The following is a 21,794-nucleotide window of genomic DNA, read 5'->3' on the forward strand; positions in this document are numbered from 1 at the left end:
AAAGCAACACAGCTCATCACCCTGAACACACCATCCCCACTGTCAAACATGGTGGTGGCAGCATCATGGTTTGGGCCTGATTTTCTTCAGCAGGGACAGGGAAGATGGTTAAAATTGATGGGAAGATGGATGGAGCCAAATACAGGACCATTCAGGAAGAAAACTTGATGGAGTCTGCAAAAGACCTGAGACTGGGACGCAGATTTGTCTTCCAACGAGACAATGATCCAAAACATAAAGCAAAATCTACAATGGAATGGTTCACAAATAAACATATCCAGGTGTTAGAATGGCCAAGTCAAAGTCCAGACCTGAATCCAATCGAGAATCTATGGAAAGAACTGAAAACTGCTGTTCACAAACGCTCTCGATCCAACCTCTCTAAGCTCAAGCTGCTTTGCAAGGAGGAATGGGCAAAAATTTCAGTCTCTCGATGTGCAAAACTGATAGAGACATACCCCAAGCGACTTACAGCTGTAATCGCAGCAAAAGGTGGCGCTACAAAGTATTAACTTAAGGGGGCTGAATAATTTTGCACGCCCAATTTTTCAGTTTTTTATTTGTTAAAAAAGTTTGAAATATCCAATAAATTTCGTTCCACTTCATGATTGTGCCCCACTTGTTGTTGATTCTTCAAAAAAAATTACAGTTTTATATCTTTATGTTTGAAGCCTGAAATGTGGCAAAAGGTCGAAAAGTTAGAGGGGGCCGAATACTTTCGCAATGCACTGTAGATTGCTGCACTTAATAATCCAAAATAACCTCTGTGATAAAGAAACAAACAGTGAGAGAAAAGTTCAGTCCCATGAAGTGAGAGAAAATACACAGCCAGTGACACAATGTTAATTGTGCTGAGATGGATAATCTTCCAGGTGCTCAGTGTTCCACCCTTGTGCTGATTAGTAAAAATTGGCCGCTTACCAAAAGGCTGAGGTCATGCAGCATGATACAAAAGTCCTCCACTTGTAAACCAGCTCGGGATCGGACTCCAACACAAATCAAGGACCCAGCCACAAAGATATGCACACAAGGCGACGGATTCACTCGTTATAAGATAAAAGCATATGTGGAAAAAAAAGAGCATTATCTTTAAACACATAGATTTATTAAAAAATATTGCACTTACATAAAAACACGGAGCAATAAGACATTCATGAAAACAGATGTGCAAGGCCACCTGCAGTGCAACAGTGGCAAGCCTGGCTACTAGGACGGAATATCCACATACACTGCATAAGTGATACATTATTTGATTTACATTTTTTCAAAGATTTTAGCCTTATAAAATATATACCGCAAGTATTTACTTGATGTTAAGATAGCGCACTTTATTTACTTTTTCACAGACCAGGCAATACATTGTTAAGTACCTTTCATTCTTTTTTCCCAGTTATGTTACTGTTGCTATTGATTGACTATTTTTGTAATCTTATCTTTTTTTGATAAATATTTTTTCTTGCACCATTTTTCTATTTTTTATGAAAATGATATCTTAAAATTGTTGAACTTTATCTCTAAATGCTCTAAAACAGAACTTAAAGAATTCTCAATCTTTGAAGAACATTACTATATTTTAAACTCTGTTTCATCCTGTCTAGAGCAGCAGTAGGTGTCACAGACAGGTCAAAATTGTTACAATAGATATGTAAGTGTGTTTCAGTTGAATCACATTGTAACAGCTATTGTATGTGTGTTGTGTAAAGTGTAAACTGTGGAGTTAACCAACAAACAGTTATGATCACTCACTGTCTACTAGCAGTTATTGTATTGTTTTCCCACGAACCAGAAGAATCTATGTGCAGGTTGGGGCTTAGAGAGTAGTCATTAGGGATAGGCCGAAAGACCCACTGTTTGGTTCGCACCAGAACATTTGAACATCACAAAAGTTTGGAACCGAATAACGAACCCTATTGAAGTCTATAGGGCTCAAACTGGAAGAATCAAAAGTGCCCATTTTGAAGGCTTATATGCAAGTAATTGGGCATACAATGGTTATGGGGGTATTGGTAATGCCCTGGGGGAAATGTATCAATGAAAAAAAAGTTTCTAAAAAATATCATTTTTGATTGAGCAGTGATTTACTGATGCCTAAAGTGAAATCTTTGAAAAATTCCTTTCAATATAGTGCTTGGGGAGGGTCCCTTTGGTCCAGCTGTTAAGTGGCACATCTGTACTGTGTATAGAAGCTGCTACAGAAATAATTGCCTTTTTGTTGCAAGCCAAAAAAATTACATTTTCACTGCAAGCTTTTTTTTCTTTTCTTTTGCAAACAACGGCTTGGGGAGCCAGTCTGTATGATAAGGCCCCATTGTAGTGCACTGGGAACAAGATTCAAGATTTTTTGGATAAATTCTGGTGTCTCTTCCGCAGACTGGATAAGTAATAGGTGTAAAATTGGTCACTGAAGACAAGTTGGCAATACGCTGCGGCTGTGGGAACATGAATGCCAATTTGTTTACCGGTGTTCTCCCCTCTCTGTAGGTTCATGTTCCTACCTTTCTCAACCTCAGAACCAACATGCGAATCAAGTACTGGCTGTGCATCGTCAAGGAGCAAGGGGCTGATGCTGTGTTCAAATAACTCAGCTGACTCGTCCATGCCTGATGCTGGCACTATGGCAGGAATAATTGTGGACAAGGAGGCAGATTTAGCCAGTCTGGCAGCTGCAGTGAACTGTGCACTAGTCTCTGCTTGGGTAACGGAGGATGAGGATGGTTTAGTAAGCCAGTCCACTACCTCCTCTGCATGCTGTGGCTGGATAGCACAGGCAACATCACTAAACAGAGGAAATGATGCCCTGCCTGAGGACTGGCCACGTCCACCTTTGCCTGTGGACACATATGCTTCTGGCAGCCTCACATTACCATGGTAACCTCTGCCTCCCAGACATAATGGAAAGGTGCTTATTAACAAAATGTAATAAAGATGTGGACATATGTACGTGGATGCATAGTTAAAGTGGTGTTTTGTGCACTTTATCCTAAGTACTCACTACACACTCCACCAACACACTACAATATACTGCAGTAAAACTGCACTGATGCACAGAAATATATTAAACGTGCACTAACGCACAAAAATATACTGCGTTAAATGTGTAGTAACGCACAGAAATATACTGCATTAAACATGCTGTAATGCGCAGAAATATACTGCGTTAAACATGCAGTAATGCACAGAAATATACTGCCTTAAACATGCAGTAATGCACAGAAATATATTGCAATAAACATTCAATGATGCACAGAAATATACTGCGTTAAGCGTGCAGTAACGCACAGAAGTATACTGCATTAAACGAACAGAAATATACTGTGTTAAACGTGCACTAATGCTGCTAATGCACAGAAATATACTGCGTTAAACGTGCACTAACACACAGAAATATAATGCGTTAAACGGCACGTAATGCACTGAAATATAGTGCACAAAACATGCACTAACGAAAAGAAATATACTGCATTAAACATGCAGTACCGCAAAGAAATATGCTGCGTTAAACGTGCAGTAACGCACAGAAATATACTGTGTTAACCACTTTTGGACCGGACGGTCTTATCCCCTTAATGACCAGGCCATTAACTGACAATTGCGCAGTCATGCGGCTAAGAGCGATAGTTCTGGAAAAAATATATATTTTTTACTTTCTGCTGTAAAACATTCCCAATAAAAAAAAAATTAAAAACAGTTTTTTTCATCATTTTTCATCAGGCCAATATTCTACTACATATTTTTGGTAAAAAAAAATACCAATAAGTGTATATTGATTGGTTTGCGCAAAAGTTATCGTGTCTAAAAACTAGGGGAAAGATTTTTGTCATTTTATTTATTTATTTATTTTACTAGTAATGGCAACGATCAACGATTTTTAGCGGGACTGATCGGACACCTAACTGACATTTTGGACACTTTTGGGGGGACCAGTGGCATTACTACAGTAATCAGTGCTAAAAATATGGTCACTGTTAGGAGGAGGATCGGTGTTACAATAGGGAATTTTCATTCGCTATTGTTACACAATGGGTGGGGTCGGGGCGCACTGCTCTGCGCCCCGGCTCCACCCTTTGCATCACCATATTAGAGCCTCTGGCTCTAATCAGGTGATTTAAAAAAAAAACATTAAGCTCCATGCGTCCGGCGCCCTGCATGCAGATTATGGGGGGCGGACGCATGGATGGGGGGCGGCGCCCCTGCGCCCTCAATACACCAGCCGCCACTGGACGAGCTGCACCTAAATGGGGACGGTACAGCTCTTTTGGGGAGGAAGATGGCCACAAAGTTAGAGTGGCTTTTAAACTAGGAGGAGGGGGGCCCAGTGGTAGAGTCAGTCAGGAGGGAACTAAGGTCAGAGAGTATTATTGGGGGCAGTAGCGACAGCAGGTACGTAGCGTCTAAAATTAGGGGGACTGTTCGGAAAAACCACAGACCATACAGAAATAAAATTAAGCACTATGCAATATCGACTTCAACTAAACTAAGAGGGATATATGCAAATGCCAGTAGCCTAACTAATAAAATGGAAGAGCTGGAAATGTTAGTACATGAGGAGGATATAGACCTTATGGGAATAACAGAAACGTGGTTCGATTCCTCACACGACTGGTTGGCCAATATCCAATGGTATTCTGTGTATCAGAAGGACAGGGAAGGGGGGGGGGTATGTCTCTATATCAAAAATAATGTAAGGGTGATGGAGAGGAGTGATATTATGGAAGGGATAAGTACGGAGTTAGAATCCGTGTGGGTAGAACTCCACAGGGAAGGTGATAAGGGGAAAATAATTGTGGGGGTTTGCTATAGGCCACCCAGCCAAAGGGAGGAGGTAGAGTTGGAATTTATGGCACTGCTGGGTAAAGTGGCAAAGCTGGGAACAGTCATCATATTAGGGGACTTCAACTATCCTGACATTAACTGGGAAGAGCGGATTGCACACTCACTAAAGGCCCGTCTCTTCATGGAAACTTTACTGGACAGCTACATGTCTCAGATGGTGGATTCTCCTACTAGAAAGAATGCAGTGTTGGATCTATTAATTACTAATGGCCCAGATCTTATCTCAGATGTAGGAGTCCGGGACAACTTGGGTTCTAGCGATCACAGGTCGATCACATTCAGTGTAAATCACTACGTAGCAAGGCAGGAGGGCAGCATAAGAACCCTAAACTTCAGAAGGACAAACTTTCCCAAACTGTGCTCAATGATGGAGGAGACAAAACCCTAGGATCGCTGACCATGGAGGAAAAATGGGATTGCTTTAGGAATATGTTAAGCAAATGCATCTCTCAATGCATTCCTATGGGAAATAAATTTAAAAGAGTCAAAGCCAAACCCTGCTGGCTTAGCCGTAATGTAAAGGAACTTATTAGAGAACCGATGAAACGGGAGACCCGGGCGACCCGCGGATGGCGGCGGGAGGGGGGGCATCCCCTCCCGCTCCTTGTAATGACAGCTGACCGGCTTCTCAGCCGCATCGGTTGTCATTGCAAGACAGCCGACCGTTGGATGTGGACACCGGTACCGGGGTGATGCCTCTAGCTGCAGGCATCACTCCGGTACATGCACTTTCCTGAAATATCAGCAATATCGGTCACCTTGGTGGCCGATTCCGATATATCGGGGAAAGTGCATATCGGCCCTCGATATATCGGCTTTGCCAATAATCGGTCGATCACTACTACACACTCATCTGAGCCCGATCTTGATCCAGCACTGTGGGCATTCAAAGCAGGTATTCTCCCCTCTCTCTGCTCTCACAGGAGACTCAGCAGCAGAGGGAGCCATAGGCTCCTGCTGCTGTCAGTCAAATCCTGTGAGGCGGGAGTGGGGGGCAGGGCCAAGCCATGCTGTGTGTCTATGAATGCACACTACCCAGCTCGAAACTGAGCCCCTCAAGTGTCCCCATAGCAAACAGCTTGCTACGGGTGCACTCAAAGCAGAGAAGGAGCCAAAATCACCAGCAAGGATCCCTGAACAAGAGGTTCAGAGCCACTCTGCAGAACCCATGTTAAGCTATCACTTGATAGCTTAGGTCCAGCTTTTTTTTTCTTGTTTTGTCTTAGACAGAGTCAAGAAGCGTTAGAATGTCTGCAATATTTTATTTGTTTTTGTGCCTTTTTACCCTTGTTTCCTGTTCAAGTGCCAGGGGTGGAGGGGCATAATAGCAGGAAGTTATGGGAAATCTCTCCAATAGGGTCAGAGACAGCAAAACAAATGTGGGGATGAGTAAGAATTTCTGTCAGGTTCTTAATGCTGTCTGAATATTCCTGCCCCTGTGAAACCAGTTGCCCTCTTTTTTTGTCCTGGTGACAACATTGTCAGGGAAATGGCATACATCTAGTAATACAAAATGTAAAAAGTATTTAACTTTTCCCCACCCAATCAAAACTAAAAATAATGTTTTGGCTTGAGTTGAGTTTTGAAGTGACTGGTGTGCAAAGCAGGTAATTCAGTTCATTAGTTTTATGTTTACAGCCTCCTTACCCTATTCCTTTAAATGACGATGATATTCTAACAAATAAACTTATGAGAAGAGTTCCATAAACCAGTGCTGCCCACCTTATTCTTCTAATAATGTCCACTGCAAAAATCAATCAACCTTTCTTTTTCCACATTCTCCTTCAGGTCGTACTAACAACTGAGTTTCAGGATATTCAGAGCCCTGTTTAGATGTGTCAAGTCATTGTAACTTATCAAGTGGTTGGTTGAAAAGATTTTAAATAATGAGAGGCTTCTCGAATCTCCTTGTGACTTGACGTGTGAATGGCTTCTCTCATTTTCATGTATGCATCCTTTCATAGCAAATTCAATAAAGATTAGGTATATAAGGTTGCAGTAGCAATTTTTGACAACATTGGTAATATGATGCATCCTCTCAAACATTGCTTGGGTCAATTACATTGGGTGAGATTTCCTAAATCTGGTGCACACATAAACTGGTGCAGCTGTGCACAGTAACAAATCAGATTCTAACTTCAACTTGTACAATTAAGCTCCTTTCACACGGGCGTTGTGCCAGACGGAGTCCGTTTTGCTGAGCGGGGGATCGATCCGCTGATCCCCGCTGAGCAGGCAGGTGACAGCTCTGTCTTCGCTCTGTGTGCAAAGACAGAGCTGTCAGAGCCCCGCTCTCCTCTATGGGAGATCGGATGATAACATCGTACTGCCTGTCCGTTTTCATCAGATCTTATCTGATCCGATCCTCCAGAAAATAGGGTTTCCATCCATCCGGATTTTACAGACAGGATCAGATCGGATAGCAACGGGTGTCAGCGGACATGTGTCCGCTGACATCCGCCGCTCCATAGGGCTGCATGGAGCATGCGATCCGGTCCACCTGAAAAACTGACAGGCGGACCGGATCAGAAAGCCCGTGTGAAAGGAGCCTTAGGCCCCTTTCACACTAATGATCCGATCAAATCCGGTCAGTTTTTTAGGCGGATCAGATCGGATTCTCCATGCAACCCTATGGGGAAGCAGATGTCAGTGGTGACATGTCCGCTGACACCCGCTGCCATCTGCATCGATCCTGTCTGTGAAATCCGGAAGGATGGAAACCCTATTTTCCATCCGTCAAGGGGATCGGATCGGATGAGAGCAGACAGGCGGTCCGTTCTCATCCGATTCCCCCATAGAGAGCAGCGGGGCTCTGACACCTCCCTCTCCACACACAGAGCGGAGAGGGAGCTGTCACCAGCTTGCTCAGTGGGGATCGGCGGATTGATCCCCCGCTGAGCAGTACGGAGTCCGCCGACGGAGGCGGACCGTGTGAAAGAGCCCTTAAGCTTTGACAGTAACATATAAAAGCTGATTGGTTACTATGCACAGCTGCACCAGATTCTGTGTGCACCAGTTTTAGGAAGTCTCACCCATTGTGTATGATGAGATATCCTTTCACTGAGCACATGCACACACAAAACTGCATTTAAAAAAAGGCAGAGTGCTGCTCCAAATGCAAGTTAAAAATGATCCTGTTATGTACCTGTGTTCATTAAAATGTTTTGTTTTGTTTTTAAATACACATAATTTCCATTCATTATATCACATATATTTTCAGTCGTTGTGTATAAATTATTTATTAGACAAAAATGCCTGCTAGGTAAAATAAACCCAGATAAATGTCATGATTAAAAAAATATGTTTATATGTATGTTTATAATGTACAGTTCATTTCAGTGAATATTATTACTGTCAATTGCTTCTAGGTCTCTCCAAGTTCCCAGAGATTTGTGAGTGCAAAGACACAGAGCTCGAGTGTGTAGAGGCCAATTTTCAAGCAGTACCACATGTGTCAAGCAATGTAACTCTTTTGTAAGTAGATTTCTGATTTCTATTACCTTGCTGTCACCTTAATTATTCATTAGTGACAACCCTCACTAAAATGTGTCCATCCTGTCCAGACATATCCTGCCTATTAGCACCTCTCCTCCCAAGAACATGCACATAAATTATTGACAGACAATTTTGTTTTTGCTCCGGTTTACTGACTTATTGACCTGGAATCTCAATATCAGACTTATCGCCTGCATGAAAGTTACCGCGCTACAGATGAACAGTTGTGTTTACAATGTATTAACAAATCGTGCACTCAGAATTACAGTATCTCTAAAAAGTGAGTACACTCGTCACATTTTTGTAAATATTTTATTATATCTTTTCATGCAACAACACTGAAGAAATTACACTTTGCTATAATGTAAAGTAGTGAGTGTACAGCTTGTATAACAGTGTAAATTTTCTGTCCCCTCACAATAACTCAACACACAGCCATTAATGTCTAAACCGCTGGCAACAAAAGCGAGTATACCCCTAAATGAAAAGGGCCAAATTGGGCCCAATTAGCCATTTCCCGTCCCCGGTGTCATGTGACTCGTTAGTGTTACAAGGTCTCAGGTGTGAATGGTGAGCAGGTGTGTTAAATTTGGTGTTATCACTCTCACTCTCTCTCTCTTATACTGGTCACTGGATATTGAAAATTGCATCTCATGGCAAAGAACTCTCCGAGGATCTGAAAAAAAGAATTGTTGCTCTACATAAAGATGGCCTAGGCTATAAAAAGATTGCCAAGACCCTGAAACTGAGCTGCAGCACGGTGGCCAAGACCATACAGTGGTTTAACAGGACAGGTTCCACTCAGAGCAGGTCTGGCCATGGTCGTCCAAAGAAGTTGAGTGCACGTGCTCAGCGTCATATCCAGAGGTTGTCTTTGGGAATGTATGAGTGCTGCCATGCACTTGGACATTTTCACTTAGGGGTGTACTCACTTTTGTTACCAGCGGTTTAGACATTAATGGCTGTGTGTTAAATTATTTTGAGGAGACAGCAAATTTACACTGTTATACAAGCTGTACACTCACTACTTTACATTGTAACAAAGTATCATTTCTTCAGTGTTGTCACATGAAAAGATATAAAATATTTACAAAAAATGTGAGGGGTGTACTCACTTTTGTGAGATATTGTATATTATAGAACAGAATACTGTGCGTTGTTCCAAGAGCTCGTCATGCATTCCAGCCCATCACTTTTTAGGAGTTGCCTTTATATGAGACGTTGGTAAAATTGTCTCAATATGTATTTCCATTTTTATTAAATTAAAGTGGAGCTCCAAGCTCCCCCCCCCCCCAAAATAAATAAATAAATAAAAGTCAGCAGCCACAAATACTGTAGATACTGACTTTTAATAAAAAAAAAACACTTACCTGCCCCTGGATCCAGTGACGTCCTCACCCAAGTCTATTATTCAATCGGGTTTGGGTGAAGAAGTCGTCATCTGAACTAAGGAAAACAAGAAGTGAAGCCTTGCAGCTTTACAGCTGGTTTCCTATTGCACATGTGCAAGTTGACCTTAGTCTTCCGGTAGTCAAAACCAGGTACCCCTCCCACCCCAAAAAGTGCCAAATGTGGCAGTGGAGGGGAGGAGGGTGCAAACAAGCAGAGCTTCTCCTTTTGGGCGGAGCTCCACTTTAAGAACTTCTCCTAGGTAAAGCATGAAAAGTGAGGGTTCTTTTCTTGTTCCACTGATAAAAAAGTCCAAGAGAGGACAGAAAAAGCGGGACTATATTGGCATATGTAGGTTGAAAGGATACAAGCAAGTAAATCACTGTCTGTAAAAAACATGTATAACTTTATTACAAATTTAAAAGGACAAAATTAGTGACATCACAATAAACAGATATATATAAAATACATGGATCCGTGGTGGCCATTAGCTAATGATGGATACAATATACCAAAACACCGGATCCATAAAAATGATAAAAAAAAGTCCTCATTAGAGGTGATTAAAAGGACAGGTAACTAATCGATTTCCCAGTGGAAGATTGGCAAAGGAAAACTCATGCTACTTTCCACCAATTTGTCTAAATATATGAACGTGATCTTCAATATTGGAATGTCCTTCAAATCTTAATCAGCAGAGTCCATTAGTGATTTGCAGGGTTCCCAAATTGGAATGAGGTAAATTTATATATCTAAACATAATTATTCCTTATGTCACAGGAAAACCAAAGGATTATGGATATGTAGCCTTGACACAAGCATGACCTCCAAATCCATGTTCCCATTTGACAGAAATTTCCCCAGAGACAACCTAATAGAAAAGTTGAATAGTGGTAGGACATAGATAAAAAAAATAAATAAATAACCAGGACTTTTAAGTTGTAGTAGTATGGCAGTGAGTGTAAATTACAATCCAAATGAAAGAGTCAGACCATCTAAAGCTGGTACTCAGGTACAGTGGAATACAGGGGCTATAATTTCAGCATTAGGCACTCTTTTAGCATATCCCTGCAATTTTCAATGAGGGCACCGATTATTTCCCCTCTCTTTGTCTTTCTCCTGTTTTCATTGCAAAAGCCCGCTCCCTTGTCCTAGAAACGTATTATGCAATAGTGAGACATGTATCAATCTTTATTCTTTGTCAACCTCCCCACTTACACACCAACATAAAGCCAAATTACAACAGTGCAACCCTTACACTATATCTAAATCCCAAACGACTTTACTTTTGGATACAATAAGGGAATAGTTGAAACCCCCTAATTTTTTATGTATCCCACTGAGAGATTTCTTTTCACATCCTGTCCTGAAACTCAATACAAAGTGAGAGGAAATGTCTCAAACAGTGATGGAATTTCCCTAATAAACAGTCCCCATTGTCACCAGAAAAAGTGTTCCCATTGGAACTTTTCTCCTCCATTTCTGTTTCAGTGACAACTCCACATTTTGAATAAGGTCACCAGGATAAATAGAGATAGTAAATCTCCTTACCTGGGACTCAATAAAAAACTGACAGCGGATTTCAGCCTTCACCACTCTATCCAAAACTAGAAAAAAAAGAAAAGAAAATGGCTGTAGATACTTTGTGTTGCATGTGACTGGCTTTGGTCTGATAGCCAGCAATCAGCTTTTATTTAAAAGAGAAGTATTGTGGGTCACAGGACTGCACCTAATTTTGCTGTCCTGTGACCCACAATCAGTTGAAAGCAGACTAAAGCCCGCTGTCGGCTGACTTCACTGAGCTGCTCCAGGCTCTGGAAGGATCCCGACAATATTGTTGGGATCTACCCAGATGCTTGATCAGCAGCTGGATGAGCCTTTCAGCGCACTGCTAAGAGTCTGAGCCAGCTTCTCCCTCCTCTTCCAAAGCCTGGTGGTCCAGTGAGCAGCGGAGGGGCAGAGCAGAGAGCGGTAACTAACGATCACTGCTCTCTGCTTAGAAAGGCATGAGAACTGAGCGATTAGTGGTCATGTAATAGCTCTGTTTTTGGGCTTAGAGCCAGTGGGGGATAGTTGCAGCATCACACGGATGCTGCAGCATGCAGATGAGTACTTTTTTTTTAAGACGCCAAACTTCTTTCTTAATGTGTTCTTCATCCTCCAGGTTAGTAGAAAGTCATAGCATACACGGTCACGCTGCCACCCCACTGTTCAAGAGATACCTATGAACACAAAAATATGGCTACAGTTATTGCTGATTTTATTTTTTTTAGAGGTGAAAACTCCAGGGCATTCTCTTTAATTTTGGCTCTGCAACTTACTCAGTCACTGAGCTCAAACAAGAACGCAGGTCACATAATGAAACCAGGATCAGGATGACACATCTGGAATCCAGACCTTAAAAAAGCGAATCAAGAGTGACATCTCTTATATGCCATCCCTGACAGTTTTCTATTAAAGAAAACCTGTACTAAGAAAAATATCTATTTGCCCGGATATTTCTGTCTTCAGCATTTTCTGAGTCAATTATGCAACAAGTAGTCAGGAATCCTGGTCTTTATACTTGTCCCCACCTGCCACCTGCCAAAATGCTGAATCCATTATATCAGTATAAAAGCAAGTTAACTAGAGGTTTTAGGAAACCTTCTATTTTCTCTCAGTGCAGGTTTCCTTTCACAAGCTTCCAGGGAAGTGTTACAAGGAAGAGGGGATAAGGAATGATGGGGACCAGCTGACATTTTGACAAGCCATGTCTTATTCATGACCCAATCCTAAATCATATCTTACATCTGAAGTCTTAATTTAATTTCATGTTTTAAATCCTAAATTGTGGCCCCAATCTTAAAGCAGTATTAAACCCAAAGCCAAAACATTTTATATTGCAGCTTACCAATCATTAGATGTGGTGGCTGCATCAGTTTTCTTTTCTTTGGTTTTTTCCCTCTCTTTTCACCTGGTGATCTGGCCAGTAACACACCTTCTGTATTAGTAAGACACAACTCGGGATGAATGAGCACAGGTGACACAGCAGACAACAGCATTGTCAGTCTTTGGGGAGGGTAATGCTAAATGTATTAGCAGATTTAAATACACCAATAACCTGAAGCCAAACTCTGGTTCCACTTTATAATCAGTTGCAGCAAACAGTGTTTTTTCCTTTTGGGATAAAGGTTTAACATGAATTAATAAAAGCTGATCATTTAAACCAGTTACAGACTCTGGGCATGCTAGACATGCCCAAAAAAGTCATTATTGTACAGAGGCGTGTCTAGTATGTCCAGTCCTTCTGCCCTGCTGCCGGGATCCCCCCTGTCACAGTACACAGCCATTCAGCTCTGATTAATCAAAACTGCATTTTCAAGTACCCAAAGAAGGTCCTGCAATCAGAAGCTATCAATAAAAAAAGCAGTCTGGCAATGTTTATCAACAACATTGCTCAGCCACAAATACAGGAAGATACAATGAAACGTTGTTTCATTTTGTAACTTTCTGTTTGTTCATCTACAGATCAAAGAGATTAACTTTGATCTGCAGATGAAATCAGTTAGAGCAACCTGACAATTAAAAAAAAAGTTGAAGTTGTTGTTTTTTTAAATCAAATGTTCCTCTGTTGAACCCCTTATTAACCCTTAGTTTACTCAAATCTTCTTTAATTACCCCTAATTCCCCTTCTCCATTCAATTTAGATTTTCCTGGTGATTTGTTTTTCTATTTTATCAACTAATATTTAAACTTTTTTTCTGTTTTTGTTTGCTTTGTTCATTAATATTTTTACACCTTTTATATATAGTTTCATATATCACACTGAAAAAAGCGTAACATTTAAAAAACCTACTTTATTTAATTTGTAAATACCTTTGCAATGTTTTGTCCCGAAATCATAATTTTAGTGTTGTTTTAAACAGGACAAAATTACAGTAACACTATTTATTTTTAAACTAACACTTCTCAAAATAAGAAAAAGTGCCTTTTGTTTAGTTTTATTATGTTTAAATGTGTAAGGATTGTGAAAAAAAAAAATCATTGTTGCAGGACATTTTTCACAAAAAGAAAGCCTTCTCTGTCCTTAAAAAAACAATATATGTACTACGTTATGAAGTAATGACAACATTATCACCGAATAAACATGCTCCTAGCAGAAATTTGACAATTTCTGTGGTTTCTAATGGGTGAACAGGTGTGAGAGCCAAAGTGGTTGTACACCCCTGCCTGTGCTTTTGAAAAAAAAAAAAAAACAGACTTGCTGACTGGATCACCAGATGAAAATAGAAGAAAGAAAGTTTAAAAAAGAAAATGGATGCAGCCATCACATCTAAGAATTGGTAAGCTGCAATGCAATAAATGTTTGTTTTGGGGTTTAATACCACTTTCAATGATTTATTTTAACAGCAGCACTGTTGCATCATCATAACAAAGTTTCTCTATTCTGATTAGAGGTTTAATAAAGATGTAGGAGGTCAGGATGGAGTTTCATGCATAAGGCAACCTTTGTTTATGTCAGTTTCAGGCCCAATAAGGAGAATGAGCTGTCAGGCTCACCATGATAAAATTGCTCAAATACTGTAGTTTTCGGGACAAATCTTCATTTCACAATCCATTTAATTTTTATATTTTTGAGGGAAGTAATTGGTAAGATACACAAATCTCTAGCTCTTCTGCATACTTCACCCAGCCTGCAATCTCAATATCCCTGTCATATTTTCCATATATTAAAGAAAATTGAAAACCAGCACCAAGATAAGATCTCATTGTAATACAACGTACCTGTAGCAGATAAGCAAAGCTAAGATTGTAGATGCAGAGACTTTATTGATGGTACCCCTGAGGTTCATGATTCAGCTTGCTAGCATCAACTAAAAATTCAAACATAGATATTTCTCAACCGTAGTGGAGCAGTAAAATGAACTATGTCCAATGCCTTTCATCTCTCAGTTCTCAGACCTAATTACAGGAAAAAAGTGACATCAACACAAGTAACTCTTTTTGCGTTAACTTTTTTCCACTCGCTCCAAGTTATTTATTAGTCACAATACTTTTTGTAAGTCATTTTAGAAAAAAGTATTTTTGACCAAGGCTTTCTTTGCACCTTGTGGATTATTACTTGAGCATGAAATAAAGGATTAATAGTCCAAAAAGAAAAACAGTTTTCAGAGCAGCTACCACCAGTGTTAATTTTGTAGACAAAAACATTTTCGTCTAAGTTTTCGGCAGCGGCCTTTTTACAGTGACGAAAACTAAATGAAAAGTTCACCACAATTTTGTCCACTGACGAAAACTATGGCGAAATTAATTTTTTTTTTCATTAACGAAAGAAAGCAAAATGAAAATGAGAGGCAGGAGCGTTTACCCTTGTGAATTTCTGGTTTCCATGGAGCTCCGCCTGCTTCCGCTCCCAGCAAGCAAGCGGCTCGAGTCTGTAGCATGCTTCGCTTAACAGCAGTTAGCAACACAATGCAGCCAGCATTACAGACCTCCGAGTCCTCAGACGATCATCCAGAGCAGCACTGTGTATTACAGGCCTCCCGACGAGAGTCCCACTTCTGACTCCCGGCGACGACCGTCTAGAGCAGAGAGCACCGAGAGTGAGTCTATTACAATTACAGGCCAAATGCAATAATCCCCATGCACACATTCATGGAAATGGCTGTAATAATGCTGGGTGCAGTAATGACCGTGAGCTGGAAACCACATGCAATCTGAGTGGAGAAATATTATCAGCACACCAAGGATTCCTCAGGAGGGTCAAAAGCTTTTAACATGGTCACACAGTACACATAGGGTAACATTTTTGAGCCATGCAGGGCCCCAAGGCAATTACAGGCTTCCGTCTGTCCAGAGCACTGTATGTGCATTACAGGCCTCCTCTGACCACCGGCATCCAGAGCCCAGAGCACTGTGCGTTGCAGGCCTCTCCTCAGACCTGAGACCACCATCCAGCACTGTGCAGCATAACAGGCCTCTCAGACCACCTTCCCAGAGCATTGTGCATTATAGGCCTCCCGCAGACCACCGTCTCAGAGCATTATGCATTACAGGCCTCCCCTCAGACCACCATCCAGAGCACTGTGTAGCATTATAGACTTCTCAGACCACCACCCCAGAGCTCTGTGCATTATAGGCCTCCCCTCAGACCACTGTCCCAGAGCACTGTGCATTACAGGCCTCCCCTCAGACCACCGTCCAGTGCACTGTGCAGCATTACAGGCCTCTAATACCACCATTCAGAGCACTGTGCAGTTTTACAGGCTTCCTCAGACCACTGTCCAGAGCACTGTGCAGCATTGCAGGTCTCCTCAGACCACCATCCAGAGCACTGTGCAGCATTACTGACCTCCTCAGACCACCACCCAGACCACTGTGTTCATTAAAGGCCTCCTCAGACCACTGCCTAGAGCACTGTACATTACAGGCCTCCTCAGACCATCCAGAGTGGCTAAATCTGTATCTGTGAGTTTGTTTAAACCTTAATGCCATAACTAATAACATATTTGATTTTTTTACTCCAGGAGTATATCATGAGTTTGGAAATTCTAGAGAAATGCTTAAAAAATGCATTACAATTTAATTAAACCCATTAGACTTTAGTCGACTAAAATTATTTTAGTCAACTAAAATGTACTGCAGATTTTAGTAGACTAAATACGACTAAAGCTAAAACAATTGCAGATGACTAAAATGGGACTAAAATGGCATTTTAGTCAAAATGACTAAAAATAAATTGAAATTTGATGACAAAATTACACTGGCTACCACACAAAGTGCAATCACCACACTAATAAAAAGCATATACCTAGAATGATACAGTGGGGATCGAAAGTTTGGGCACCCCAGGTAAAAATTTGTATTAATGTGCATATAGAAGGCAAGGAAAGATGGAAAAATCTCAAAAAGGCATCAAATTACAGATTAGACATTCTTATAATATGTCAACAAAAGTTAGATTTTATTTCCATCATTTACACTTTCAAAATTACAGAAAACAAAAAAATGGTGTCTGCAAAAGTTTGGACACCCTGCAGAATTTATAGCATGCACTGCGCCCTTTGCAAGGTTGAGACCTGCCAGTGTCATGGATTGTTCTCAATCATCGTCTGGGAAGACCAGGTGATATCAATCTCAAAGGTTTTAAATGCCCAGACTCATCTGACCTTGCCCCAACAATCAGCACCATGGGATCTTCTAAGCAGTTGTCTAGAAAACTGAAACTGAAAATAGTTGAGGCTCACAAAGCTGGAGAAGGCTATAAGAAGATAGCAAAGTGTTTTCAGATGTCAATATCCTCTGTTTGGAATGTAATTAAGAAATGGCAGTCATCAGGAACAGTGGAAGTTAAAGCAAGATCTGGAAGACCAAGAAAAATATTAGACAGAACAACTCACAGGATTGTGAGAAAAACAATTTAAAACCCACGTTTGACTGCACAATCCCTCCAGAAAGATCTGGCAGACACTGGAGTTGTGGTACACTATTCCACTATAAAGAGATACTTGTACAAATATGGTCTTCATGGAAGAGTCATCAGAAGAAAACCTCTTCTACGTCCTCCCCACAATAATCAGCGTTTGAACTTTGCAAATGAACATATAGACAACTCTGATGCATTTTGGAAACAAGTTCTGTGGACAGATGAGGTTAAAATTGAACTTTTTGGCCGGAATGAGCAAAGGTACGTTTGGAGAAGGGGCACAGAATTTAATGAAAAGAACCTCTGTCCAACTGTTAAGCATGGGGTGGATCAATCATGCTTTGGGGTTGTATTGCAGCCAGTGGCACAGGGAACATCTCACGAGTAGAAGAAAAAATGGATTCAAGAAAATTTCAGCAAATTTTGGATGGTAACTTGAAGCCATCTGTGAAAAAGCTGAAGTTAAAGAGAGAATGGCTTCTAAAAATGGATAATGATCCTAAACACACTTTGAAATCAACGGGGGATTACATCAAGAGGCGTAAACTGAAGGTTTTGCCATGGCCTTCACAATCTCCTGACATCAACATAATTGAAAATCATTGGATAGACCTTAAAAGAGCAGTGCGTGACAGACAGCCCAGAAATCTCAAAGAACTGGAAGACTTTTGTAAGGAAGAATGGGTAAAGATACCTCAAACAAGAATTGAAAGACTCTTGGCTGGCTACAAAAAGCGTTTACAAGCTGTGATACTTGCCAAAGGGGGCAGTACAAGATATTAACTCTGCAGGGTGCCCAAACTTTTGCAGACGTCATTTTTTTTGTTATCTGTTATTTTGAAAGTGTAAATGATGGAAATAAAATCTAACTTTTGTTGACATATTATAAGAATGTCTAATCTGTAATTTGATGCCTTTTGGAGACTTTTCCATCTTTCCTTGTCTTCTTTATGCGAACTTTCGATCCCCACTGTAAGTGAAGTGCTCTGCAATTAAATCCTCTCCCCAAATTATACAATCTAAACAAAAAATATATGTATCCTAAAAATTAAACCTTTGCAAAAAATGTGCAATATAACAAAAACATGAGAAAGCAAATAAACAATGTGAATTGGTATACTAGAGCAGATAGAGTTCATAAAATATATATCCCGAATAAAAAATTAGCAAATTGTTCAAAACGATAATAACAGTCATATATATATATATATATATATATATATATATATATATATATATATATATATATGTATATATACAGTGGGTACGGAAAGTATTCAGACCCCCTTAAATTTTTCACTCTTTGTTATATTGCAGCCATTTGCTAAAATCATATAAGTTCATTCTTCTTCCTCATGAATGTACACATAGCACCCCATACTGACAGAAAAACACAGAATTGTTGACATTGTTGCAGATTTATTAAAAAAGAAAAACTGAAATATCACATGGTCCTAAGTATTCAGACCCTTTGCTCAGTATTTAGTAGAAGCCCCCTTTTGATCTAATACAGCCAGGAGTCTTTTTGGGAAAGATGCAACAAGTCTTTCACACCTGGATTTGGGGATCCTCTGCCATTCCTCCTTGCAGATCCTCTCCAGTTCTGTCAGGTTGGATGGTAAACGTTGGTGGACAGCCATTTTTAGGTCTCTCCAGAGATGCTCAATTGGGTTTAAGTCAGGGCTCTGGCTGGGCCATTCAAGAACAGTCACGGAGTTGTTGTGAAGCCACTCCTTCGTTATTTTAGCTGTGTGCTTAGGGTCATTGTCTTGTTGGAAGTTAAACCTTCGGCCCAGTCTGAGGTCCAGAGCACTCTGGAGAAGGTTTTTGTCCAGGATATCCTTGTACTTGGCCGCATTCATCTTTCCCTCGATTGCAACCAGTCGTCCTGTCCCTGCAGCTGAAAAACACCCCCACAGTATGATGCTGCCACCACCATGCTTCACTGTTGGGACTGTATTGGACAGGTGATGAGCAGTGCCTGGTTTTCTCCACACATACCGCTTAGAATTAAGGCCAAAAAGTTCTATTTTGGTCTCATCAGACCAGAGAATCTTATTTCTCACCATATTGGAGTCCTTCAGGTGTTTTTTAGCAAACTCCATGCAGGCTTTTATGTGTCTTACACTGAGGAGAGGCTTCCGTCGGGCCACTCTGCCATAAAGCCCCGACTGGTGGAGGGCTGCAGTGATGGTTGACTTTCTACAACTTTCTCCCATCTCCTGACTGCATCTCTGGAGCTCAGCCACAGTGATCTTTGGGTTCTTCTTTACCTCTCTCATCAAGGCTCTTCTCCCCCAGATAGCTCAGTTTGGCCGGACGGCCAGCTCTAGGAAGGATTCTGGTCGTCCCAAACATCTTCCATTTGAGGATTATGGAGGCCACTGTGCTCTTAGAAACCTTACGTGCAGCAGAAATCTTTTTGTAACCTTGGCCAGATCTGTGCCTTGCCACAATTCTGTCTCTGAGCTCTTCAGGCAGTTCCTTTGACCTCATGATTCTCATTTGCTCTGACATGCATTGTGATCTGGAAGGTCTTATATAGACAGGTGTGTGGCTTTCCTAATCAAGTCCAATCAGTATAATCAAACACAGCTGGACTCAAATGAAGGTGTAGAACCATCTCAAGGATGATCAGAAGAAATGGAAAGCACCTGAGTTAAATATATGAGTGTCACAGCAAAGGGTCTGAATACTTAGGACCATGTGATATTTCAGTTTTTCTTTTTTAATAAATCTGCAACAATGTCAACAATTCTGTGTTTTTCTGTCAGTATGGGGTGCTATGTGTACATTCATGAGGAAGAAGAATGAACTTAAATGATTTTAGCAAATGGCTGCAATATAACAAAGAGTGAAAAATGTAAGGGGGTCTGAATACTTTCTGTACCCACTGTATATACACCATCCAAGCTTCATGTGATAACAATCTTAAAAAAGTGTAACAAATTTCTTCCATGTGCATAAGAAATTCACATTTTTTCACCCAATGAAAGCAGCACTGCTGTGCCCACCACCAAAGCTCCTCTCTTGGTGTCCTTGATGTATCACAGCTTGCATCCAGGGCTATTCTTCATACTGGTCATCAGTCTCTCTGATGTCATAGAAAAGAAAAGGCAAGATAGTGCAGACTGCAAACCACTATTTATTTAAAACATTTGTGAAAATACACCCACATGACAGAAAGGGTAAAATGGCATTTCCACTATACAAAAAAAACCTCAGCAAGATGGCTTCCTAGCTCCACCCTAGGTAATGATTTTACCGCCCACATGACACATATCACCCAATCGGCTTTATAGTGTTAGTTTAGCAGAACAATTTAACCAATGAAATGTAAGGTGTTGTCACGTTAGAACAGCCAGAGTGTGATACATGTTTGGTTGCTGTGTCGTTACTTTCCACGTTATTTTGCTATGATGAAGTAAAGTACTTCATATCAACAACTCAGATTTTAAATCTCTTTTGACAGATGAAAAAAAAACCTTTTTATGTTTGTTGTGGCAGGATACTGCACATATCATTTGTCCATTACAATAGAAAATGTATATGTTTTTGTTCTTCATCAGTTGAAGTTACTGCTTTTTTGTCCATCAGCTAATTTATCATTTAGCCATTGTTCAGTAGGATGTAGTTTATGCTTGGTCCTTCCTCGCTCTAGACTGCCATACAAAATCTGTAATTGTCCTGTGTACTGTATATACTGTAGCATAGGTCGGACAAAAGAGAGATGACCTGTTTTCTGCAATAACAGGGCCCTATTTACCTATATGGCTTAATTGGCTTTCTTACTTCACAGTAACCAGTCATGTTCAGAAATGCCCTGGACAATGCCACTTGGAAAATGAAAATATGATTAATTTCTGTAATGCTTCAGGACAGTTCATATTGAAGAATTTTATAGTCATACTACAGACATTGTAATTCTAAAACGTTCCATTTCATTCGTTATTTCAGGTCCATTAGATGTTTGTATGTTGCCATCCAAGTGTTCATGGTTATTTCTGAATGTAGGAGCACAGCTAAACAACCATGAAATATAAGTTTTGGGTAGGCAGACTCTTTCACTTTCCTATATTCAGAATTCTATCAGGTTGAATCAGCCATCGTCTTCAAATGTTTTTCAGGGAGTGGGCAATGGTGTATTTTGGTTTTGTGTTGCCCTAGGCAAGACTAAAATCGGACATCTTCCTATGTAAATTTTCCCCACCCCTCTCTTTATAGGATCCACCCCTTCATCTGTAAGGATCTGACCCCCCCAAAAGAATTGAAGGACTGCAAGGCTCAGCATGAACCCCTGAGATCTAAGGATTTGACTCCTTTCAAAATTGAAGGACTACAAGCCCCAGCATGAACCCCTGAGATTTCATGGGTTCCTTCTGGGATCTGTAGTCCTTCACTAGTTGGGGGGGGCAGGGTGTGTCATGTCCTCAGCTCTTAGAGCAGGGATCCTCAAACTACGGCCCTCCAGCTGTTGCGGAACTACACATCCCATGAGGCATTGTAAAACTCTGCCATTCAAAGATATGACTAGGCATGATGGGAATTGTAGTTCATGAACAACTGGAGGGCCATAGTTTGAGGCTCATGCTAGGACATGCAGTCCTTCACTTTAGGAGGGTCACATCCTAACATCTTACAGGTTCATGCTGGGACCTGTAGTCCTTCACTA

General features: G+C 40.7%; 1 protein-coding gene across 2 annotated transcripts in view; it reads left to right on the top strand.

The window, feature by feature from the left end:
• RXFP2 (relaxin family peptide receptor 2) overlaps positions 1-21,794 on the top strand; it is a 453,266-nt gene that overhangs the window by 274,485 nt on the left and 156,987 nt on the right. For both annotated transcript variants that reach the window (XM_082248385.1, XM_082248386.1), the window contains exon 4: positions 8,202-8,307. In XM_082248385.1, coding sequence (XP_082104511.1) covers positions 8,202-8,307 — 106 coding nt within the window. The remainder of the gene's footprint in view (positions 1-8,201; positions 8,308-21,794) is intronic.

This window comes from Pelophylax lessonae, assembly GCF_965119305.1.
Source record: "Pelophylax lessonae genome assembly, chromosome: 2".
In the NCBI taxonomy this organism is placed as follows: Eukaryota; Metazoa; Chordata; class Amphibia; order Anura; family Ranidae; genus Pelophylax; species Pelophylax lessonae.